The following is a 27,108-nucleotide window of genomic DNA, read 5'->3' on the forward strand; positions in this document are numbered from 1 at the left end:
GCATGCCTACTAGGTTAGGTTAGGTTCCGTTAGCACTCCTTTAGTTCAATTTAGCATATACGGAAAACATCGGCTTGTAGCAGCAGCAATAGCACGTTGGAAATAGATTTTTCGTAGAAAACCACATGCATTCGCATTAAAATGGATCAAAACTACATCCCAGAACATCAACAACGCTACAGAAAATGATTTGCGTAAGTACTTTCTCCTGTAAATTTGAAGAAATCCGTCTCCGGTATAGTAAAGTGTTACCTTATCTTTAGCAACAGCATTGTTAATGTATGCATCTAAAGATAAATAGCTTACCCTTCGCTTTCAGAGAAATATCATAGGTCAATAGATCTTTATTTTTGTGAAAATATATTGGCACAAAGGTTTGTTATCGAATTGCAAAAGATGTGGGAAGTGGGGAGGCAGAGGAGAGAACAGGTTTAACATGATTAACTTTGTGTGTATTATTCTACACAAAATGTTTGATATTTTTGGAGCAATTACAGAATACTGGAAGTATCTCAGATTGCTTTCAAATTAGGTATACTCACTGATTTTGGCGTCCTAATCACGAATTTGCAGTTAAAAATTTGTCGGTCACGTCTATAAAATGCGAAATAAGTAGAAATAAGGGGGTCCGTGAACGAAGTAAACACCGGTGATTTATGAAGGAAACAACAATTTTTGGTAAAAATCTGATATTCCCCGGACACCCCTAACCTAACCTTACGTGAATGGTTCGTGGGGCAAATAAGGTTTTCCTCATATACTGAAGATGCCATATTGTCACATGTAAAGCAACGCTCCATGGAACGGATAGCGAACTTCACTTGTTCACATCAAACATGATGACCATGTTTGTGTATCGACAATCATAGCGGTATTGTATGAAATTAATAAATTTTTCTTAAGAAAAGGAGTTTCAAACTAGCGCAGAAGATAATTTTTAGAGTTCTACGTGCTACGAAACTTAAATTTTGATAACATCAAAATTCCTTAGCTACGTCACGTCAATACGGTTTTTCAGGGTTTCCATTATGGATTCATGTCACAGGAGCATGACCTGCTATTCGTTCAGTGCCTGGCCTTGGGATAAAGATGTAAGTTACCTTCTGGGGTTTAATTTTGTGGTACCTTCCTAATGTTGCAGTGTGGAAAATGTGTTGGGCAGTTTCTAACATGCCTTCAAAGGTACTCTATAGAGAAAGGTGGGGTCACGATAGCGGTAGGTTAATTACTCCAGGGGCCGAGCCCGGAATCGGCGGGAAATTTGGACAGCAATTTTCATGACATTTCTTGGAGTATAGCCCTGAAAAACAGACTTTTACATACATCTAGGGGTGTGCGGGACAGAATTTGTTTTGGGGGGGGGAATCTCCAACATTAGAAGAATTATTTAAATAATAAAAAAAAACCACTTAACATTATTTATTTTTGTTTTCTAACTTTTTCTCTTCCATTTTGAAAGTTTTTTAGTTTTGTTTTATCTTCTTTTTTAATTTTTTTTATTTATTCTATTCTTGACATGACCAATTTTCTGAAAGGTTTTGACGTGCAGATGTTAAACTAAAAGACCTAAACAGGGTGGCTACTCACATGTTCATTGATTTTTTTGTGGAAACTTTCCACAGGACATCAAGCAGGAGATGAATTCTGGCAGATGTAAGCTCAATTGCATTTTAGTCTCATTTTGAGAGAGATACAGAAATAATAATCTTGTGAACATGGCTTATTTTTTATCGCATTGTGTTCAAATTATATTGTCAGGGTGTCTACCAGTCTGGAAATCCTGGAAAAGTCATGGAATTATTTTTTTTTGGAAAGTTGCAGAAATTTACGGTTTCTGGAAATATCAAAATTTTTGTATTAGTGCTCTAAAAGTAGGTTTTTGAACAAAGGAAAAAAAGGACAAACAATAAATTTAAAATTTGTTGTGGACAAACTACACTCCAGTTTGGTATATTAAGTACTACCGGTAATTACAGTAGAAATTGCTCATTAGATACTCTAGAAAAAGGTCATGTTTGGATCTATTTTCAAGTAGAGATCTACTTGATGCAGATGATTTTGACAGAACAATCCAGTTTCCGTTGATGCATTTCGTTAGATTTCTTTTTTATAGGAGTGCCCATTACAACGATATAAATGTAAATGCACACCTGGTGCAAAAACTGCAACTCTTTACTTAATGGTACAATCACCCAGCATGGGAATAGTTGGGTATTAGAAGTGCACAGACTCAACTTACATGCTGAAATCAAATTTACACATATTGGTTAATTTTTTTACCTCAATTTATTTAATGCTTCATTGCTGAATATCTTGGCTCATTTTTATGCAAATATTGATTTTTTTGCAGGCAATTGCTGATGTTATTCGGACTTGCCTTGGCCCTCAGGCAATGCTAAAGATGCTGATGGACCCGATGGGAGGAATTGTGATGACAAATGATGGAAATGCTATTCTAAGAGAGATCACCGTGCAACACCCAGCAGGGAAGTCGATGATAGAAATTGCAAGAACTCAGGATGAAGAGGTGAGTTTTTGCTTGATTGGAATAAATGTAAACTATCTTGAGGCCAGTTTTAATCGATAATAACTAGAGTCATGGATATTTAATTTTTGACGGAAGCACGAGATGCGAAATAACACACTGTAATGTTCATTTTTCACGTTTTTGAAGGAGTGAGGTGCATTTTCATACTATATTTGTCACAAAATCATGCGAAATGAACTGCAAAATGCGAACTCAACTCTTAAACATGAAATGTATTATTATTAGGGGCATGCATATTTAGTTTTTGACGAAAAAACGAAATTTGAAATAACACATTGTAGTGTTAATTTTTCATGTTTTTGAAAGGTATGAGATGCATTTTGTGACCATGTTTTGTCACGAAATAATGCGAAATGAGCTGCAAAAAGCGAAATTAACTCTTAAACACGAAATTTACAGTTTATATACCGACGCGACACCTTCAGAGGTCTGAATTATCCTGAGAGTTATGCAATTCCCGGAAAATTGATTAATTTTGCTGTTAATATTGGAGAAGCAAAAATGGACTCCTTTACACAGAAATAAACTTAATACTCTGATAACTACATAAATGTGCTATTAGAAGTAAAATGTTAATTCTGTGGAATAAGTGTAGTTTTTAAATCAAATTTAGGATTATATTCACAATTTTAAAACCGACATTTTATTTTATTTACCGCTTTTGAACCCGAAATTGACTCAGTTTTTGTACCGAAATTTTGCTTTTTTATTTACCAAAAATATGTGCCTCTAATTATTATTGACACCAAGAACAACCATATGCCATTTTATATACCACTTTTGATCCTGAAGTAATCCTGGTTTTTATACCGAAATCTTGATCTTTTATTTACCATAAGCTAAATATGTGACTAAAGTTCATATTTTCGCCTTTTATTTCTTGAGGATTTACTAACAAAAGAAGTGTGACTTAGAACAGCCTCTTCCTTCACTGAAAAAATAAAATATTTTCATTGTAAATAAAAATCATCTAAAGTCTTGATTTTACTTTACAAAAAGGACAGAAAACATTGAAATTATTACATGTCTTAGCTTCAAGAATAGCCGTAACAAAAACAAAGTTTACTTTTTCATATTTTCTGATCAGGTGTTGGTGTAGTGTACTTGAGTCCTGATTGAAGCTGTGTTGTTCATGTAAATTTGTATGTAATTTAAAAGTTTAAGCAAGCTTTGCCTAATTTTCAATTTTTTCATTCATAAAGGGTGACTGTAACCAAAAGAAATGTCCAGCTGCTAACATCATATCTAACATAATCTCTTAAAATCAAAATATTGATAGTCATTCACCACGTTGCAATGCATCTCTGTAAGCCTGTGTGAACATATAGTCCACAGCCTGCATGACCAAGACAAAATGCATAATTTTTCAGTTTTTCTCATGTACTGTATAGCCTATGTGCAAGTTCCTGTGTACCAAGAATCCAGTGTTTGCCCATGACATTTTACAGTTAGGCACTGTTCAGTAATCTTGGATGAAGAGAGTAATTTTTTTGGTTTTTTCTCCAACAATTTATTTCTGTTTTAAAAATAATAGTTTTTCCATCCTCCTTTTTCTTCAGAAGTTATTTGAATAATTATCTGAATTTGGTTTTAAGGGGGCTTTTAGACTCAAGTGACAAGAGACATGTCACTTCGAAACTGACCTTAAGAATAAATGTAACCTTTTGTTACAAAGTGACATGGCTTGCTGAATGTCACTCAGACTGGGACATTTTTCCTTACCTACCTACTTACTGCGATCCTCTTCTACCCAAAGGTGGTGAAGTTTTGCAGAGAGCATACATATTTCTTTTTTGACAAAAACACTAAATATCAAATAACAGATTAGTAATGTTAATTTTTCATGTTTCTGAAAGTGTGAGGTGCATTTTCCTACCCTGTTTTGTCACAAAATAATGCGAAATGAACTGCAAAATGCGAAATAGACTGTTAAGCATGAAATTTAGAGTTTATTTACAGACTCGATCGTGGAAAACTGATTAATTCTGCTGTAAATATTTGAGAAGCAAAAATGGAGCCCTTTATACAGTAATACTATATTTACGCGTGTATAATGCACGTGCGTGTATAATCCACACCCTGGTTTTTGATAGGGAAAAGCAACAAATAATTATACCTCGTATATAATGCACAGTACAATCCAAGTTCAAGAAATGGCTTTCTTAGTTGTAGGTTGTAAAGCTGTTGCTATGCCGATCAACAGTGAATGACATCATTCCTAATCAGTGAGTTATCTGTTGCTATGTGGACCAAGAGGAGAACATTACATTACAAAGTGAAAAATTGTGGCACATGGCCTTTAAATTTTTATAAGTAGTTTTGCTCATTTCCTCTTTACTTTTTCTAAAAAAACTTCAAAATATATACTTTTTCTATGGCTAACGAAAAAACTTCAAAATATATACTTTTTCTATGGCTAACGAAATTTTTATAGGAGGCACATTCAGGACCCTCAAACTAGCAGTTAGGAGCACAAGATTTCTTCCATTAAGGCATTTACACACTCCATATATGTCATATTATTTTGTCAGTAATACATTTTAGTTATTTTATTTTTCCTTATCTTTTTTTTTTTTTTTCATACAAAGTACCATAAAAATCAGAACATTTATTTCAAACGCATTGCAAATAAGTGTCGCCATCTTGAATGGAATACTGTTGCCATATTCAGAAACTGCAGAATTCAAGCTCTACAACGATATATAATATGATAGGGTTCCGTAAACATTAATAAATTATTCTGTGTATAATATGCACCACACTTTTTGGAGGCAAAATTTTTGGAAAAAAGTGCACATTATACATGAGTAAATGCGGTAAACTTAATATTATGGTAACGACATAAATGTGCTATTAGAAGGGATATGTTTATTTTGTGTAGTAAGGAGGGCCTGTATGGTCATAAAAGGTTTCTAGTGTTATCACTAGACCTTGGATTTTTAAGTTCTAAAAAATGTGCTTTCAGGTTCCTAAAATAGGTTTGAGAAACCTTAAAATAGGTTCTAAAAATCCTTAAATGAAGGTCCTAAAAGTGTTAAGTTAGGCTTGAAAAATCCTGAAGTAGGTTTTAAGAAACTTAAAATACTTCAGAATTCCTGAAAAATGCTGGTAAGTAGAGACCGGATGTTTAGGCACTAAAAACATAAAATAGGCAGGCAAATAAGCACTTATAATTTTCAAAATAGGCATTAAAATACAAATAGGCAATAAAAAAGGCAATGAAATTTAACTCAAAATAATGAAGATAAACGTACAAAAACAAATAGGTGTTTAAATTATATAGAAACATACCTGTACATTCTTTATAGTTGCTTAAAATAAACCAGGAGCTCATCATTAGAGACAGCAGTCCAATATTGTACTTAATAAATCACTGCAAACAGGAGTCACGTCAGCGGAAGATTTTCCATTGTATAATGGCTACTGACAAAATAAATTGTTGGCTACTTCCAACCACCAGTACGCAAATTATTTAAATATACACTTTATCACTGCACGCAGAGTTATTTCAGTTAAAAAATGTACACTATATATTCCACACAGCAGTTCGAACTAAGAAACTTTTTAAATGCATTTCAGTTTGTATATTTTCACCTTTCAGAACTTGTTGAATTGCCTTTAATTTGTCCAAAAGTCCTTATTAGCTGCAATAACTGGCTAACTGTTATTTTTAAATTTGTTGGAAGCATCGGAAACTAATCCTGGGAACAGGAAATTGTATGCACAGAGTTCAGTCATGTCCGAATTTTAAAGAAAATGCCTAAAATAGGCAATATCTGGCATTTATGAAATAATATAGGCAATATCGTTTGAAATAGGCAAAATTAAATTGCCTTTAAATGAAGCTAATCCCTCCCCCCTAGCCATCATAACATTAGTTTTCATCATATCTCTAACAGGAAAGAATAGGCATTTTGCCTAACATCCGGTCTCTACTGATAAGGTATAGTCACCAGCAATGAAAATGGGAAACCGATATACTGAGATATGCACTATCTTGCATAACGTTATAATTCCAATGGCAGAATTTACCATTGGAAATTTGCTATTAAAATCAACTCTTCGCCGTATAGTTAGGCAACAATCTTTTTTCATGTTGTCCACAGTCAAACTCTGCCTTTTGTCTGTGAGGATTATCTTATATGCAAGAAATTATATTTTAACATAAACCTGGTCAGTGATGCAAATTTGAATGCTCAAACATTACTTTGCAAGGCATGAGTGCCACAAAGCACCGACCTGAAGTGAAAGTGAGCAAAACCGCATAGATCAAAATTTTTCATTTTGGATTGCGCAGGCAATGATGGTGAGATACATTTTGCTTTAAGAGTTTTGATAAAACGCCATAGACTTGGAGGAAGGGAAATCGACAGAGAATGTTTCAAACACGTTCGTCATTGAATTTTTTCGTGACCAAACAAAGCAAATGCCTCTGTGTGACATAAAAATCCTGTAAAACGTTTTAAAATATATAAAAACCTAAAAAAAGGGCTTTAGGCACAGAAACCTAAATTAGGTTCTTACAAGCAAAATAGGTTATTTTAGGCACTATAAAACCATCAGTCGTTGCATTTTTTAAAGAAACTCTGACATAACTTATTATTTCTTACATACCTGTAAAGGAAAAAATAGTTTAAAACCTAAAATCCGACGTCTAGTTATCACACAATTAGGTATGATAATTTTCTGTGCGAGGTTGGCAACTCCACAAAAATACTTGCAGGTTTGTAACGATGGGAAAAGATAGAGGATTTTTTTCTGCTGGGTGATGTAACAAGAAAAGAAAGATTACATTAATGTACATTTAAGTTTGTGTTTTTCCAAGACTTATTGGTGAAAAATCTTGAAATTATTTACTGTTTTCTAATCTGCTGCAAATAGCAGCTGGAATTTAAATGAAGGATTCGACTTTGCAAGGCATGTGCTTTGTGAGATTCTTGGTGGAAGTGTCCTTTAAACGTGTTGAGTCACGAGTGCTAACTAGGTCATTTATGGTTAATAAAGTGTGGAATATAGTAACTGAGACTATTAATTAAACCCAGCAAGCCGTGGGTGTAGAAGAGTTTTCATACTTCTAGCCAGGGACATAGCATATTTGTAAATTGCCATTTTTGTTTTCTGGCTAATTTCTTTCCTAGAAACCCTTGATTTATAGCATAGTATAGTTTGTTTAGGTTTTGTATTCTTGTATTTAATTCTCCACATCAATGCTTCCATCACTGTTGATTGTAATTTCGAGGTACAGTAAAACCTCATTAATCCGGACTAATGGGGGGAATAAGTTGACTGATTTAACGAAGGTCTGGATTAACTGAAATAACCTAAAAGAACAGTAAAAAGTGCATTAAAACTCCGTTTATATCAACGAACATGTTTATTATGGTGTATTTAAAGGGCATAGGCCTACAGTACAGTAAAATGTTACGGAGCAATATGACAAATGCGTTTGTGACTTCTAGCCACATTTAAAACCTTGCATTCTGTTTTTTTTTTCCTTTTGCCTGTCCGGATTAATGAAGTTTTACTGTATTTATAAATCTTAAATTGTTCCAGTTCTTTGTCTTCAAACTCTGTTATGCATGGTTTCTCAACAGTGTGTTTATTGGTTGTGCAAGCAAAGTTAATGACTTTTGCAAATGAGAGAGACTGTTTCGTGTATCATTTCAGTGAATCTCTTACGTAGCATGTCAATTTAGTCCAAGAGCTTCTTAAGAAATTCACTTCAGGACATAAACCCAACCGAGATTAAAATTGAGGTTCTGGTAATGTAAATTTTTGTTCTGTTATATTTTCAACTGTATGTGAATTTCAAGACTGTTTACACATCACAATTAATAATTTACACAAGCTCATTGTTGCTTGTTTTTACAGGTTGGAGATGGAACTACATCTGTTATAGTTCTGGCAGGAGAAATGTTAGGAGTTGCCGAGCAGTTCCTAGAGCAGCAGATGCATCCCACGATAATCATTAGAGCATACAGGCAAGCCTTAGAAGATATGATTCACATATTGCAGGATCAAATAAGGTAAGCAATTGCATGAACTTCGATCTCTCTTTTTCAGTTGTTACCATATTTAGTGGCCATAGAATTTTTGTTCTTGTAGAAAAAATGCTGGAACCTTGTCCATGATAATCATTTAATTTTGTATCTTTCCTTTCAGTCTCTACTTTTTGTGTATTTAATGCCTCCCTTTTTACATGTATAATGTTTTTTACATTTATATCTTTTACTAGAAATATTGCTATTCACTAGTAAATATACAAGGTGCATTTTTTAAAAAAAGGGCCAATATTTTATAGCAAAAAAAAAAATTAAGTGTAGCAACGACATTGTATTAGTGGTTACAAACATGTACATGTCCACTTCATTTTTCAACATAGTCACCATTATTTGCCAAGCACTTTCTGTACTGTGGAACAAGGTTTGTTTTTATGTCCTCTGCATATAAGTTTGCTGGCTGGGAGTTCAGCGAATTCAACAATGCTGCTTTAACCCCTCAGTTTCTTCAAATCGTTGAGACGAATGCCACATTTTTATGTGCAGGAAGAGGTGAAAGTCACGTGGTGCAAGGTCTGAAATGTATGGGGGTTGATCAGAAAGTTCCCATCCGAACTTCTGAATCCTCTGGACATTGAGGGCAGCAGTGTCTGGTCTGGCGTTGTCATGGAGAAGCACAATTCCTTAACGCAGCATTCCACATCGTCGGTTTTGTATGGTGTGTTTGAGTTTGTAGCATTTCACAGTACGCTTGCAATGTGATAGTTTTCCCTGGTTCCACGAAATACACCAAAACCACACCCCGTTGCTCCCGGAACACAGTTGCCATGATTTTTCATGCAGACTGAGTTTGCTTGAAGTTTTTCGCCTTTGGTGAATTTAAATGATGCCGCTGCATCAATTGTTGTTTGGACTCAATATTGGCGTAAGAAATCCATGTTTCGTCACCTGTAACAATGTGGGTAAAAAATTCATCACCCTCTGTCGTAGGGATCCAAAAAATGAACGTGCTGATGTCTCTCTGTTCGTTTTGTGAACATCTTATCAATATTTTGTTGACCCATCTGCCACACAATTTCCGATATTCTGTGTCTGTAACAATGCGGAACAATGTTGATGCTGAAACCTCTGGAAATTCTATGCTGAGAGAGCTAATGGCGAAGTGACTATTTTCTTTCACTTTTGCATTCATACGCTGCACCAGGTTGTCAGTCTGAATGCCCAGTCTCAGACTCCTCTCTCCATCATGGATATTTGCCAGTTGGTTGTTATAAGGAATCGGCCCTTTTTTTTTTCAATGCACCTCATATAAATAGCATATTGTTTTTATAACAGCATCATCAGACCCAATGGATTTGGAACAAAAAAGATACATTTTGATTTGTCTACAAATTTTGCCGAATCAGTTTCAAGATGGTTAATTGTTTATTATTTATTATGATGATGGAAATGAGAAGCTTTTGAAATGTTAACTGTTATAAAAAAAATCAACGTGTTGTTTTAATAGTTATTATTAATGTGTATAATTATTATTACTAATAATTTTACCAATCTGGTATTTCTATAATAAACCTGTGCAAAATTCAACTGTTTTGTGATGTTTGAATGAATATAAAGTACCGTATTTACGCGTGTATAATGCGCGTGCGTGTATAATACGCACCCTCGTTTTTGATGGGGAAAAGCAACAAAAAAATATATCTCGTATATAATGCGCAGTACAATTCAGGTTCCAGAAATGGCTTTCTTAGCGTCGGACTAACATTTACGTATTTCATTTAAAATTAATCAGTAGATCATAAAAACAATCTTTTCCTTGCTTTCGTAGCTGATGCATTCACCATGCGACCTTGAACTTCCAGATGTTGGGCTTTTCATATAAGAGGCGGGAGCAAAGTTATCAACCACCCGTTCAAGGTCGCAGTGCGTGATGCTTATAATAGATGGATGACATCAAGGCAGCATGAACTCGCAACAAGCGGGAGGGTGAAACGTGCGTCGCTGCCGATTGTTTGTGAATGGGTTCGTGAGGCATGGAACTCCATCTCCCTTGAAATGATGATCAAAAGTTTTAAAGTAACGGGAATATCGAACAAGATGGATGGAAGTGAGGACATTTCAGACTACTTGTATTAGTAACTGGGAGTGAATGACGAAATTAAGTGTAAACGTTATTTATTTATTTACGTGAGTCAAGCCGCAATAGCGCAGTAAATATACAGTAATTATTTCTATTTGGTAAGTGTTGACGTAATTATTTTAACTTCATATTTGTTACAGTCAACACTCGATACAACGACCTTTCATAGTTCCCAGGAAAAAGGTAGTTATTTCGAAGGGGTTGTTATTGGAATTTGCACCAAAAACGATTATTAGGAGATAATCGGGCAGAATGAATGTTGGATTTAATACGGGTCTACTAGAGCATTGTCTGTTACAAGATGAACCGGTAAAATAAGATCTCTCGGAAGATCTCACCTTTCTAGGCACAAAAAAAAAGGGGCTGTAAATTTCGTTTTGGTTCGGCTGTGTAAAATACGTCGTAAAAATGTAATTTTCCTTCCTTCGACCAACTTCTAATTCACCCCCTCCCCCATTCCAGGGAGCAGTCCTTCCTCTTCCTCGACTTGCATTGTAAGCCAGCCTGAAAAAGGAAACGGGCAACTTGCGATCTATTTGCACCCAATGCGTATTCTAAGACACATTGAACAGTGTCGCACTCGATAATCATTTTGGTTTGGAATTAGATTTCACTAAAGTGAAACTGTATATTTAGTTCCGATTAGCCCAAAAGCATAAAATGAACTTAAAACAAGCTTTATGAAACCTGCGCATTTTCAGATATCAAATGTGAGATCTTTATTTACTCTCACGTTAATCGACGGTAATCGGTGTCAGCTTATACATTGAGCATTTTTTAAATCGTTCGCAGCTTACACATTGAGGTTCTGAAGATAAAGGTGCAGAACATGAAGTTGTTTTAACTCTACTTTTTTTTTCTGAAGATCGAATTTCGTTATCGTCAAATCAAAACAGCTTTGCGAGATACAAAACAATGACTTCCCTTCGCGCTGGATGAGTCATTGCTGTTATCCACAAGCGACAACTTCGCAGACGCTAGACAAAACACTGGCGCCAGTTGCAGCGTAAAAACAATGCGACCGGCTGGAAGTTCGAGCAACAGGTGGTCAGGGAAAATCCTCCGTATTTCAAAGATAACTCAACTGTCGAAGGCTGAACTTTTATCAGCTGTGTGAAGAAGAAAGAATAAACCCTTTCTTTACGTTTTAACTTGCAACAGACAATAATACGGGCAATATTTCAATACAATAGCATTAAAAAAAGAAAAAAATAGGACCTGAATTCTGCAATTATTACATTGCCGTGCAGACCAGTGGCGGAGAAAGCTGGGTAGGGAGGCATTTTTTTTATACTTGTCCTATGGTTTTTGTTCGTTTTCAAGAATGCATCCAGAACTGGTTGACCATTTTAGAAGTCAAAGGAAAGAAAGAGCGGTCCACTTCCACCCTTGCCTATAATCAGCTTGTGTGTGCACACACGAGCAAGAAGACAATCGGCATTGCCCCCCCCCCCCCCTAAACGTTTGCTGAGAAGAAAAGAGGGAGAAGTCACTCTGCCAACGGAACACTTTTGGCAAATATTAGGACATCGGCACAGTCATGAAAATGTAGAAAGTGGTAAACGGGAGTTATGATGCAAGTAAGATCGAAGTGAACTTTTGCGGAAACCTGGATGAAAATGCATTAAGAGTGTTGACGATCTTTAGTTGGTCTATGTGGCTTTGATTATCTATAACAGTTTCACTTCTTTATGAAGTGTTACAGGGAACAAAGAATACGTTTTCAATGAAAGCGATTACCGGAAGTTGTACGCTACAAAGTCGATTTAAAATAACATCCAAGCATATTCGATCTCTTCTCATGTATAAAAGAGCAAACGAAATCACAAAGGCAAAACAAGCCTGGCATGTTGCGTAGCAGCCGTCGGCTGCGGGTAACATTGGTACGCTTGGGGGAGGGGAGGGCAGAGGTCAAGTGCTATTGGATATAACTGAAGCCTGGTCTGGTGTTTATTTTTAGATCAGACCCACTTGCGAGCGGTAGAGTGCTTCTGAAGGGAATGAGTGCAAAAAACGTATTTTTCGCCCGATCTCTGATCATGGCCATGTCTAAGGTGAAAACAATTTTTGTGGAAGTTATTTCTCCCACGAAAAATACCGCTTGATTCGTCTCCCGTGTGACGGTAGGCACGTGCTTGAATGCCGCCAGAACGGGTGCTGCTTTTCTCGATGTCGCAAAACTTTCCATTACTAAGTGACAACTCATGGAAAACGGCCATTTTGCATTTAAAAGTTATTTTTTAAAATTATTATTGCTAAAGATAGGCAATCTGTAGATATATACATGTTATACGCAGTGACATAGTGGGAAAAAAAAATGCGTGATTTCATTTTGGCTGTCCGAATTATTCCGTGCATAATACGCACCACAGTTTTGAAGGGCAAAAATTTTGGAAAAAAGTGCGCATTATACACGCGTAAATACGGTATATAATTCATATACCCTGGTTCTGTAAATTAAATGTCAAAATATTACTTTTTCAAAACTTGTTAACATCACCTGCTTGCATACATATGTTAATTGAGCAGATGAATAAACCATTCATGTTCATCAGGGTATCAGACTCAAAATTACTTAAATTTGGTTATTACGTGTGGCTAATTGGCATTGCGAATTGTATATAAATTACCTCCACGTAGTACTCTATAATTTAAATAATTTAAACCCTGATTCCTTAATTCAAAATGTTGCAGCTTTCCAAACTATCTTCCATGTGACTGTTAATGATGCCTGTCTTGTGTATCAACTGTCTAATTTGCAAGAAATTATGGTCATATTGTAAAATGCTCTAGCACTTGTAAAGCTTTACGCAAGAAGGTCCTCTTGTGACCTTTATTAATGCAATTTTACACATCCATATTTTTTCACCATATTCATAAATATTTAGCATGACATTATAATAATTTGTATTAGAATTCTTTTTAGGTCTTGAATTTTTGAAAATTTTGCCTTCAAAAATTTTGAATTATGCTGTGGGTACCCTTTTTGCAGAGCATTCGTAACTTTATATCAGATTGATAGAATATTGTTTATCGTTGACCATAAAAGTCGTATTTGGTACTTCGACAGTATTGGCAATTGTTCCTCTAAGAGGCAGGGTATGCCAAGCTGTTTTTTCCATTGGTGACACATGGCTTCACATAGTCCAATTATCACTGTTTTCTGGCTTTCAAGTAACTAAATTGGCCCCATGATGCTGGGTGAATGATGACATGTTGGTGCTCCCATCAGGTTTCGAACCTAGTGCACCAAACTGGAAAGCACTAATTTGACTAAATGGGAGTCCAGTATCTTTATTTTATTTGCAGTGGGATACTTATACAGAGTGTCCAAAAAGTTCAACCAAGATTTTGAACGTAGCTCACATTTGTACAAAAAGTGATAGAGGCGTGTAACTTACACTGGGTATTAATTTTGTCTATGAAAATAGTTTAAACATGCTCTTTATGAACGAGGTGTAGTTGCAACATAGGTCATGTCAGAGGGCAGTACCAGGTGCACCCTACATCTGGATATGTTATCCAATCAATGCCCAGACGAAAGAAAAGATTTGAATTTTATCGTACAAAAAGATAAGTAGGTTAGTTTCTTGTACAATAAATTACACCTTGTAATTTTGAAAAAAAAAAAAACAACTATGAATATGCTGTAATGAAGCCCATAAATAGTCTGTAATGCATAAAATACGTAAAAATTTATCATTCTTTTATCAGTTTCATACATATCCACAGAGACCAGTGATACACATAGAAAATGTTTGCAAGCAACTCTACAACTGTCTTTTATTCGTGTTTGTTTTTACTTCGTACAAAAAATTTCTTAACACTGTCACCACCCTCAATTCCTTGGACACACTCCCTCGCGGAATAGAGGCTGATGTAACAGAGCAGTGGAAACTTCCTATGCATCTCGAGGACGTTCATTATAAATTAATATCTTACAATTACTACCAGCATTTCTTTCAATTAATGAGAATTATTTTAACATGAAGTTTATTTGTCATCTGGTGTTAAACTTTTCAAAATATTTAAAATGTAACAAAGTCCCTTTAAACCATTTTATACAGTTCAATTATACACTTGCATACTTTAACCTTAATACACAAACAACCTATAACATTAATTTTTCAGGTTAGGTGCGACTTACTTGATAAACAATAAATAAATAAATGAGTAATTGATTACTCAGCGCATACTCACTGAACGTAAGTAAGAATAATAAGCATTTTATTTATTGTTTAACCTATAACATCATCACTTTCAACAGTTATTACAAATGGTACGGAACGAACTCTATAACAATAAATATGACATGTGTGAACGTGTAATAACGATGAAATATGTTTGACAAATTTGGCCTCTTATTTACCAAAAGACCCACCCATTACCTGGAGTGTATTCGAGCTGTGTATGTGTACGGCATGCTACCCAGAACTTGAGTGGATGAGACCTCTAGGTCACTCTTCAACACTAGAGTTTGTATCCTGTAGCACCAATCAGACCATGCCTGATGTCATATATATTTCTTAGATCTAACTGTAGAGTTTGCTAGTAACAGTTAAATACTCTTTAAAGCCACTTAACAACAACATGGTGTGGTCTTAACATCTTAGTAATTTTTACCGCACACTGTATTTTCATGTACAGAATGTTTTACTTGTTTAATGTTTAAAAAAAATATTCTCATAGACAAAGTTAATAACCAATGTAAGTTTCATATGTGTAATCGCTTTTTGTACAAAAGTTACGTACGTTCAAAGTGTTGGTTGCGTTACTTTTCAGACACCCATTATGAATATAATGCTCAAGTATCAGTTTTGGTGGAAACCTTAAGTGTCTCATTATTGTTTTAAGCCTAATTACTATAATGCTTATACTTTTTCTTTCAGTATTCCTCTGGATCCTACTAATAAGGACAAGTTGTTAGAGGTTGTGAAGTCTTGCGTAGGAACTAAATTCATCAGCCGATGGTCCGATCTAGCATGTACCATTGCCCTGGATGCTGTAAATACTGTTTATCTGGAAGAAAATGGTAGAAAGGAGATTGATATTAAAAGATATGCTAAAGTTGAAAAGGTAAATACCACAAGTGATTATGCATTGCATTTGTCTTTGGAAGATCATAACTCCTTCCTGAACATTTGTGTGTTTTCATTAATAGTCAGTTTTTTAATTTTTTTTAGTTTGATTTCTGATGGGGACTTACATCAGTGGCCAGAAAAATTTATTTTGTATTAAGTGGGGTTCATTATTTTTGATTGTGGACAAATTCAGCTATGTTATGTAACCAGAAAAGTGAAGCAGATTTATTGAGAGACTGAATCTACATATTCGCAGAAATACCTTTTACAGACACTTTGTGAAATCCTGTGGACTGTGAATGCTTTTCTTTTAAGAAAAAAAATCTTAGCAGGATGCAGATTTACAGTCACTAAATATGATAAAAATAGGCAGTTAACGTGAATTGGTTACTAATTTTCTTCATTGGCTGCACATTGACAAGAATTGTTTGTATTGTTGTATTTTTTGTGTTGCTCATCTGTTACTTTGGCTGATCATGATGATGATAGGTGAAATTGTTGAAGTAGCAAAAGAAAGTGAGAATATGAAAAAAAAAAAAAAAAATTCAAGAAAATACAAAATAAGCATTTATGGCACTATAGCCAGATCGCTCACAGAACCAACTTCAAATTCGCTTTGAAGGCAGGGAGGATTACATGAACCCTTCACTCAATCGACTTGGTCCAGTTGCCATGGGGAGGGGAAATTCTTGAGGTATTCTGATTTGCCAAACTTATTCCTGATAGGGAAACAGATGGCAAAGTTATCCCAAGAAGGACAAGGCACGGCAAAATGTAATGTTTGCTGCAGGGTAGTAAACGAATGAGTCTTCGATCTTCTGCCTCTCTCTGAACCACAAGCGAAGGGTGCATGTTGACAGCGAAAGGTGTCATTTATGGCTGAGCAAAAATCAGTTGCGTGGCAACACTGCTTTTTGCACTTGGAAATTTGTCATCTGGAGACAAAAAGTCTGGGTTTGTTCTTTTGTCATAAGGGCTTTAGTAATGCATCTTATCTGAAACAACATGAAATGAATTTAAAACATTAAATCCTATGTTTTAGTACAAAGATATAGCGAAAGCAAATAGGCTAAAATCGGCAACTTGATTATTAGTTACAACTAGGGCCACCTATTTATAATGAATGAAAGATCTAGTTTTCAAAAATTGGTCACATTCTGGATCAAAACCAAAAGTGGTATATGAAATGGGATTTCAATGTTAAAATGGTGAATACAATCCTGAATTTGATTTAAAAACTATACTATACTTATTACTAGGGATGGATTGATATGAAATTTTGGACGATACCAATAAACTACAGATACAAAATTTACCGATAACCGATATTCTACCGATCTGATATAAAATTAGAAATGGTCCTTGAAGAACCTGAAATGTTCATTTATCTCCTTAATAAACATGTCTTTCGAGGTGACTGCAGTGCAAAAGAAGTTGAATATTTAGACATTTAGTTTTTTAGAAAGTAGGGCATGGAGATTACCCATAAAAATTACAACAAAATGGCAGAATTTTGCACTAAATGATAAGATATTTATCGGTCCCATCCCTACTTATTACACAAAATAAAATATTTTCCTTCTAATAGCATAGTTATGCATTTGTCAGAGTATTAAGTTTATTATGGAGCCCATTTTATTTCTCGCACATTTACATCAGAATCAATCAATCTGTGATTTGCTTAACCCACTGGATGATTCACACTTCAGAAAGTGTTGCTTTCGTAAATAAACTAAATTTCATGATTAAGAATTTACTTTGTATTTTCCAGTAAATTTTGCATCACTTTGTAATAAAACATGGTAGGAAAATGCACCTTATAGTTTTCAAAAACATGAAATATGAACATTACAGTGTTATTTCACATTTTGCATTTGTTAAAAACTAATATGCATACAGTAAGTTATGGTATTAATTTTCTTTATTTCAGATACCAGGTGGAACCATAGAGGATTCGTATGTTCTCAAAGGAGTGATGGTGAACAAGGATGTAACTCATCCCAAGATGAGAAGATATATTAAGAATCCGAGAATTGTGCTACTAGACTGCCCTCTGGAGTACAAGAAGGGGGAGAGTCAGGTAAGACATCTGTAATTACATAAGCTTTTGCTGCAATGACACTTTTACACACGTAAACCTCTATTGCAGATTTTCAAGCATGTGCTTTTCAAACGTGTAATATGTAAAATTCATAGGGAGACAATTATTTACGTGTATTTTTTGGGGGGTGGGGAGTGAAATTGTTGAAACCCCAATCCCATGAACGACAGTTATACTGATCAGGGGCCCGACTGGCAGCTGACCTACATACAACCGCCGCAAAATGACTTCGTACTCGGTCTATCACTTCGTAGCCTTGTATCTAGTGTTGTTTTGTTTCGAACACTGAATTGTTTCTGCATGAACATATCTGGCAATAGTGTATCACTACTGATAAGCGAGTTCATTTCATTTCGTATTGTTAGTTGACACAGGAAGGGTGACTTTCTGCGGTAGTGTGTGTGATAAATTGGTGTGTTTTCGTGTGGTGCACTTTGTGTTGGATATTTTCCTATTGCATTGACTACTGTACAGGTGTATTTGTGACATGCCGGGAAAGTACTGTAGTAGTGTGGAAAAAGCCAGCATTATTGCATGGCGAAGTGAAAACGTCCCGATAATGACTATATGTAAACAAACAGGTCGTGCAAAATCAATCATAATGAAGGCACTGGCAACCGCCAGAGGACTGCCTCCGACTGTCATTCCAAAGCACAAATTCGGTGGTGGGAGGCAAAGAAAAACAACCAAATCTACAGACTCTCTCTTAATGAGAGAAATTAAGAAAAACCCTCGACTGACAGCGTCAGAACTTAAAGAAATCCACCCGAGTCTGCTGGAAAACGTTAGTGAGGTCCGAAGTTTTGCGGCGTGTGTAGCATGATCTGACCACCAATCACCTTCGGAAATGTGTGGCTCGATGAGTGTCAACATCTTCAGTTGCGAAGTATAAGCTGTACGGTAACATAATTCTCCTGATAACATTGCCAAGCATACATCTGTTTTTTGTCAGTTGATTTTATTAACTTGTGTTTGGGTGTTTTGTGTACTAATTGCTGATCATCTTTCTCTCTGTCTTTATCGCCATTTTACAGTACGTTTTGCAACATGCTGTGTATCCAATGCTCATTTGTTTCGTCTTGCTACCAACTTCCAGTGCCTTGTAACTCGAAAATTCCCAATGTCAGTCGAAGAGAATTCAACTGATCACTGATTCGTTGTTTCCCAACTGCCAGCTAGAAATGTGAGCTGTATAGAGGAAGGAAATTTAAATATCTACACAAATATTCTTCTTTGCAAGGTCAACAATTGTGCAAAGTTATTGTTTGGTGCCTCCCCGATGATGCAGTGGTCCCAGGTTTGATACCCAGTGGAGGCACATAGTGGTTTGGATTCCACGTTAAACTGTAGGCCCAGTCCCTATTAGACTTATTGTGCATAAAGTGGACTTAAAACACCAAATCAATCAATCAAATATTGTGTAAGGCATGCAGGAACCCACACATGGTCATCTGTTGAGGTGATGTGATAAGCACCATGCTCAAACCACCTTAACTCTTCCCCTCAGCCCAGGGTTACCCCTGGCTGCCCATTTATTAGAGGCTGGGTGAATTCCAGAGCTGCTCATGCAGGGACCTTGCTACATGGTTATAAAACATGGAGGATGTTAGAATGGTGTTGCGGGGGTGTGGATAAATTATTGGGTGGATGATTTCTACCTGGAAGCAGTTATTGAAATATTTGTTGGTTGTTGCTATGGTTAACACTAGTAAAGTCCACGTTTTATTTTCTACCTGAAACATATTCTTGAATTATTAAAGAAATGTTTGTTTGAAATTGCACTGTATTTTTCTCTTTGATTTTCAGACAAATGTAGAAATTCTGAAGGAAGAAGATTTCACTAGGATCCTGCAGTTGGAAGAGGAACATGTTCTGAAGATCTGTGAAGATATTATTAGATTGAAACCTGATCTCGTGTTCACTGAGAAAGGTGTATCTGATCTGGCCCAGCACTATTTAGTTAAGGTAAGCAAATTCGTAACCTGAAGTGATCCGGAACAAGTACTTTTGAACAGCCATGCTTATATGCCACCCTGACCTATACAGGCATCAGGCTTCACATATTTTGCAAAACTTCCCATTTGAGAAATACAACTACTTGCTATTATGCTGTTTTGTTGAAGTTGACCACTTTCAGAGCACTAATTTCAGGAAAAATAAATTAATGGAGAAGTAAATGTTGCTAAGGTTTTATTCAGAGATAATTTGATATAATTATATTGCAAATTCTACTGAGCTACTGAGCTGGAAATTCCGGAAAATCAGGGAATTTACTTTTTATGGAAATGTAGGTTTTTGAACAGGTAAGAAAATAATAACGAAGAAATTTTAAATTTGCACTTCAGATTGATATGCTGAGTATTGCTGGCAGTTACAGTGGAAATTGTATGTGAAATATTGTATGAAGGGGCATGTTTTGAACTATTTTCATGTAGAAATCTACTACGGTAAGAAGCTATTGGAATTTCTCACTTGTTGCAAATTTTGGGTTGCATTTAGTAGATATTAGAATTAATACAGATTTTATTACTAAATATTACTATAATTTTGTATTATTTACGCTGTAATACTCATGATTTTTTTTTTTTGACAAAAAAGAAGTCTTTTTTTAACCGTAGTCAATCCTGCCATTATCATTTTTACATGTCAAGTGAAAATTCTAATAACTTGGTGAAGTGGTATTCTAAGTATGGCGTTAGTTAAAGTATAGTGACTTCCTTACACACATGTTTAAATATATGAATTGCCCTATTAGCGTGGAAAATTTGAGTTCTTGGTCTGGAAAAGTCGGGGAATTTTTGCAAAATTGGAAGACATCCTGTTTTACACGAACCTGATTATTTTCATAATAACTTTATTGAAAAATGTTGAAAAAGTAGCAAAATGAATTGTTTTGCAGCTGCAACTTGAAAGAAAAAGAAATTACACTAAAATAAATAAGGGTTGTGCCAATAACAATGTATCACTATAGCTGTCTCTCACTCAGAGTTCACAAGAACACAGTGTCTATATATTCTGGAAATTATGCCAGATGCATAATTTTCATTACTTTAGGAACAAGGTTTTCAGAAAAATGGATGTTGTAATCAAATGATTGTCTTATGTGAAATTATGAATATTTTTAAACAAAACTGGTAAATTGCTATCATATACGAGGTTTGGCTAGAAAAAAACCGGATTGATGTTGCTATTGGCAAACAACGATGGCAAACAACGAATGCGCGAAGGTTGAGCAATGCATGATTCTATACTACCATACCCTGCCTACAGAATGACTAATTGCCCTGGGTGCAGGCCTCTCAGTTTCGCTGTGGCACGTGGACAAAGCGGAACGTGCGTCTGTGCTCCGTCGGAAAAATGCTGAGTATTAAAATGGAACAGCGTGTCAATATGAAGTTCCTTTACAAACTGGGGAAATCCGCAACAGAAGCGTACGACATGTTAAAATCTGTGTACGGGGATGAGTGTTTATCACGCACACAAGTGTTTGAGTGGTTTAAACGGTTTAAAGGAGGACAGGAAATGATCCAAGACAACCCACGTTCAGGACGACCATGCACGTCGAAAACGGAAACAAACATTCAAAAAGTGAGTGATGTGATTCGAAAAGATCATCGATTGACCATTAGAGCAGTTGCTGAAATCACAGGAATAGACAAAGAAAGTGTTCGACAAATTTTACACGAGAATTTGAACATGAGTAAAGTGTGTTCAAAACTCGTGCCAAGGAACCTGACATTGGAACAGAAGGAAGCTCGAGTGAACATTTGTACGGACACTTTGAAGAACATTGAAACAGACCCTACATTCTTAGAGAGAGTGATAACCTGTGATGAATCGTGGTTTTGCACGTACGACCCTGCCACAAAGTGCCAATCAATGCATTGGAAGACCCCGAGTTTGCCACGTCACAAGAAAGCTAGCATGAGCAAGTCCGAATTCAAAGCCATGATGATTGTCTTTTTCGACATTCGAGCAGGGGCGGCCGCTCATAAGGACGATACGGACGCCGCACTGCCGTGTATAATCACAAGTGAACAAACATTACTTTAACATTTATATATTATCTTTTACATTGTCTGAATTACAAATATTCCGTTGCTTATAGATCGTTGGTTAGTCGGTTCTGTATTCATTCTTCCACGACAATTGCGAAGTTTGCAGGCCATCGTGCGGGGGAATACGGAACTTCGAGAGAAATCTGGCGGGGCGGCGTCCTCCCACCTTACGAGACGTAGAGCATTTTCAGGCGCTGCCGCGAGGGGTAAGAGGCGAGGGAACTGGCGGAATAACACGCGCGGGATCTGTGGCTGGTAATGGGCTGGGAGGACGGAGGGTTTGTCGTCCGAAACCAACCCCCTAGGCGAAACTGGCTCTCTCTCCGGAGAACGGTAAACAATGAAGAGTTGCCAGAAGCAATGAAGTTAACACAAGAAGGAAAATTACCAACCGTCGAAAGAAATTATTCTGTATTCCATAGAGCAATAAATAATGCAATTTCCAATGAGGAAAGAAAATATCGGTAACTGAAAAAGTACAGACAGGTACTTGATATTTGTTATTTACCGTCGCTTTCTGCTACTTTTCGGTAATCACGACGATGAGGATAAGTGATAATTAAATGATGGAAGGGCACTCACAAAGAACACCCATTTCCAGGCCGGGATTCGAACCCAGGATCCATGGCTTTTTATAGCCACGGAAGTCGGCTACAGCTTCGTGTTACTCACAAAATTAGATTTAATTACATGTTTTGATTAGCACGTTTTGAAGAAACCCTGATAGTGTGACAAAGTTTCACAATTTCTTTTCAAGCCGGCTGTTAAATAAATTAGAAACTAGTCATCTAAACTCACCAAGAGCCGCTACAGGAACCTGTGTACTACGAATTTCTGAAAATTTGGCAAAATTGTCTGGCAACCCCGAGGCAATAAAATGACTGCATGGGAAGACGATAGCGTTGACACTTGTTGCAAAGAGAATACTCGATTCTCTTTGCTTGTTGTTTCTTCGTTTTCCATGGAAAAGTGAAGCTTTTTCGGTAGTGTGCTGTAGTTGTGCGTTTGTTGCGATGAGCTATGTGGAGAACTTGTTGGTGCGAAGTTTTTCTCCCAGAAGTCTAGATGAATAAAATAAACATAAAAAACCTAGGCCGGCCTAGACCGAATTTGAATCTAGATCAAGCATGTCTGAAGAAGATTTCTGGTAATTTTGAAGTTTTTACTGTAGAGCTTGAGCTTCTGGTAACGCAGATATCACCTTTCCAGTGAGATATTTACTTTGCTGCCCTATTTCATATATCAATTAGTCATGTTAGACAGGAAACGTTTTTTGTGTAACATTTTTACTAGAAATTTTCACGTTCAATGCACGTAAATATTCGTCGTTGTGCTTATCAATTTTCCCCTCGGTTAAGTTAAAAAACAAACAACTAAATCTGTTAGAACTCTATTTCTTCTTCCATCTTTCGTAATCTTCGCATTACTGTTAAATAATTATTAATTTATCATAATATGTGCAAACGTGCAAAGCATGATATTCGGTAAAGACGAATATATGAATTTCTTATCATGTTGGGTGTTATATACGAAATTAATCAATTAAACTCACATTACAAGTAGAGCAAATTTGTGAGCTGTCGCCCCTCCACTTTGGTTCACCACGAGCCGCCACTGCATTCGAGGCATTGTGTACGTTCATTGGGTACCCGAGGGTCAAACTGTAAACCAACATCATTACATTAATGTGCTGAAAACCCTTCGTGAGTGAGTAAGAAGAGGACAACCTGATTTGTGGCAACGGAAGTCATGGATTCTGCACCAAGACAATGCTCCTGTCCATACGGCCCTGTCAGTGAAGACATTTTTGGCTAAATATGGCATCCCAGTGTTAGAACATCCGCCGTATTCGACGGACCTTTTTATTCCCCAGAGTGAAGTCCGCCCTAAAAGGAACCAGATTTGAGACAGTAGAAGCTGTGCAAAGAAAAGCGACGGATGTAATGAACATGATCTCCGAAAATGACTGGCAACACTGCTTCCAGCAATGGAAAATTTGTATGGAGCAGTGTACAGATCGTGCAGGGGAGTACTTTGAAGGAGATAAAGTTCCTGTTGTACAAAATGCCGAATAAAAGATTTCATAGCATCAGTCCGGTTTTTTTCTAGCCAAACCTCGTATTTCCAATGAGATGCTTTAATTTTTTTAACTTTAACCTTAATTATTTTTAATATTCTGAAATACTATGAATTCTTTCAATTTTGAAGTATTGGTATCTGTGGGAATTCGAATCAGCAGTGGAGAGAAAAAAAAAATAGAAGTAGAAAGTTATGGTTTTTTTTTATTATTATTAATGTAAATTGTGTGCAACTTTCAAAATTTTGGCTTTATCTTTGTATTTGATTTACTGTTGTCATAATTTTCCATTATGTTTTTATTCAAAAACAGTTTTAATTTTTGTAGCATAGAGACTATCTTCACTTCAGAGACTTCAAAATCTGTTATGAATAAATCCTTCACTAATATAATTTTTGTGTGAACTTATTAAACTGCGTTGTTTTCTACATCTGGTTCATTTATTTTTACAGGCGGGAATCACAGCAATTCGACGTGTTAGGAAATCTGATAACAACAGAATAGCACGAGCTTGTGGTGCAACGATTGTTAACCGTACAGATGAATTGAGGGAGGATGATGTGGGAACAAAAGCAGGTCTCTTTGAAGTTAAGAAGGTAATGAATGTATGAAGTCTTCAACAGTGTAATATTAATTTGTGGACATGTAATTAAAATATTTGTTGTTCGTTGATCTCTTTCTCTTCCTCTGCTTTTTACCATAATGTTTTATTTCCAAATGAGTCACTTCTTTTGCAATTGGTAGAGGCATACATATTTCGTTTTTCACGAAAACACGAAATGTGAAATAACACATTGTAATGTTAACTTTCCATGTTTCTGAAAGGTGCAAGATGCATTTCCCTACCCTGTTTATTCACAAAATGATGCGAAATGAACTGCAAAATGCGAAATAGACTCCTAAACACAAAATTTAGTTTATTTACTGACGTGACACTTTCTAAAGTTCCAATTATCCGGCGAGTTGTGCAATTCAAGGAAACTTGATTAATTCTGCTGTAAATATTTGAAAAGCAAAAATAAAAAAAAAAGATCAAAGTGCTCCCCTGTGCTAGTATAGGGGGTGTTGCGGGTAACGCCCCACACTTTCTTGATCCGGTCATGAGGGGGGGGGGGTGATGTGATCAGCATCGAACCCGGGACCTTTACCATGATAGTCAGTTGCATTACCGACTGAGCCACGCAAAAATGGACCCCTTTATGCAGAAATAAACTTATTACTGTGGTATCTACATAAATGTGGTATTAGAAGGGATATGTTTATTTTGTGTAATAAGTGCAGTTTTGAAATCAAATCTAGGATTATAGTCACAATTTTAAAATCAAAAAGTGATTTTAAATACAGCTTTTGAGTCGATATTTTACTGCTAAAACACCGAAATTTAATTTTATTTACAAAAAATATGTGCCTCTAACAATTGGTTAATTCTTTGTTTTCAGTGTCACCTTTTACAGGTCCATTGTTCCATCTCTCAAAGATTGTCGGATAATGTGCACTTAAAATTTATGACAACACTATCATTGTTGCTCTTTTTGCTGTTCAATTAACTTCAACTCTTTTATTGCCAAAAATGAACAATACTGCGAGTGATTTTGCACTTCATATTAACCACTAAAAACTAGGGCTGACTTGTTACCAATGCCAATGTATCAGTATGAGCCGATACTAGTGGTATCGGTAGCTTAAAGTATCGGTTGGAATTTATTTAGATACCAGTCGATACTTTTATGTGATTTTGGTCTTTCACAAGCTCCGCAAAAATTCCGTGCAATACTTTGGTTGGCGGAGTGTAATTTTCCTGGAAATTAGGTAAAATTCCAAGTTTGTTCTTATTCTACACTAGTTTTGTGTGAAATGCTTAATTTTGTGATTACATAACCTGTAGTTTAATATTCTGATGTAATTCTTGAATATTTTGAAGCAAAAATATTGATAAATTGATGCATATACTAATTTAGAACGGGATAGTTACAAACCAGTATTAATCAATATTTTGAAGAAACTTTTAATTATTATAATTTTCAAGTATCAGTATCGATGAGAGAATCTGTGTCGGTTCAAAGTAGTATCGGATCAGTCCTACTAAAAACTGAAATGCCTGTCTGTAATAATGGTCGTAGTTTTTAAAGTAATACAGTATTCTTTTTTATTTTCCAGATAGGGGATGAATATTTTACTTTCATCACAGAATGCACTGACCCTAAGGCATGCACAATTTTACTGCGTGGAGCAAGCAAGGATGTATTAAATGAAGTTGAACGTAACTTGCAAGATGCTTTGAACGTTACCAGAAATATTCTTCTGGACCCTAAGTTGGTTCCTGGAGGAGGAGCTATAGAGATGGCTGTCTCTCAGGTAAACAAATTCAAAATTCTCCTTCATGATGTAAGTGGTGAACTTCATTGTTCATTATTCGTATTTACTGGTTTTAATGTCTCGTGTTGCAGCATTATACTCCTAAAAGAAGCTGGAGACAAAAAGTAATAGTCTTAATATCGCATAATTAACGATTTATTGACAGCAATAGCTTTAACTAGCAACTCGTTAACAACACACATTTAAAAGAACTTCCACGAAGATACTTACTTTACACAAGCCTAACAGAGGCCAATCTTTTAATTTAATTCCAGCTCTGCTATTTCCAACAGATTATAAGCAGTAAAGTAATCACAATATTATCACAAAAGGACTTGCAATAACACAAACTTAGACTTACAATAAAGTCATATTTCATTTATTTTCTTCATAACCCAAAAAGCCAGCAAAATCTCAATCTTTTTTCATAGTTACCAACTTGCTTATTTTTGCAGAGTTGCCAACGTATGTAATAACTAGAGCCCGGATGTTCAGGCACTGAAAAGTATTAAAAATGGCAGGCAGAAAGGCAACGAAAAATTTACAAAAAGGCAGTGTATCTAGAAAAAAGGGCAGTCAAGTTTCAGAAAGAGGCAGTGAAAATTGAAGAAAAGGCATTAAAAATTTAAGAGAAGGACTTAAATTCTTCTTAAATCTTTAAAAATGTAAATACAAATAAAAATTTGAATGACAAGGGTTATTGAAAAACTAAATCAAATAGAAGAGGAGAAATATAATTTTAAAAAAAT

General features: G+C 35.8%; 1 protein-coding gene across 1 annotated transcript in view; it reads left to right on the forward strand.

Annotated features, from left to right (window-relative positions):
- CCT3 (chaperonin containing TCP1 subunit 3) overlaps window positions 1–27,108 on the forward strand; it is a 33,179-nt gene that overhangs the window by 840 nt on the left and 5,231 nt on the right. The window contains exons 3-9 of the mRNA XM_083140895.1: window positions 2,351–2,527; window positions 8,420–8,574; window positions 15,577–15,763; window positions 17,699–17,848; window positions 19,676–19,834; window positions 24,457–24,600; window positions 26,162–26,359. Coding sequence (XP_082997021.1) covers window positions 2,351–2,527; window positions 8,420–8,574; window positions 15,577–15,763; window positions 17,699–17,848; window positions 19,676–19,834; window positions 24,457–24,600; window positions 26,162–26,359 — 1,170 coding nt within the window. The remainder of the gene's footprint in view (window positions 1–2,350; window positions 2,528–8,419; window positions 8,575–15,576; window positions 15,764–17,698; window positions 17,849–19,675; window positions 19,835–24,456; window positions 24,601–26,161; window positions 26,360–27,108) is intronic.

The sequence above is a fragment of the Lepisma saccharinum genome, chromosome 19 (genome assembly GCF_977018435.1).
Source record: "Lepisma saccharinum chromosome 19, izLepSacc3.1, whole genome shotgun sequence".
NCBI classification, from domain to species: Eukaryota; Metazoa; Arthropoda; class Insecta; order Zygentoma; family Lepismatidae; genus Lepisma; species Lepisma saccharinum.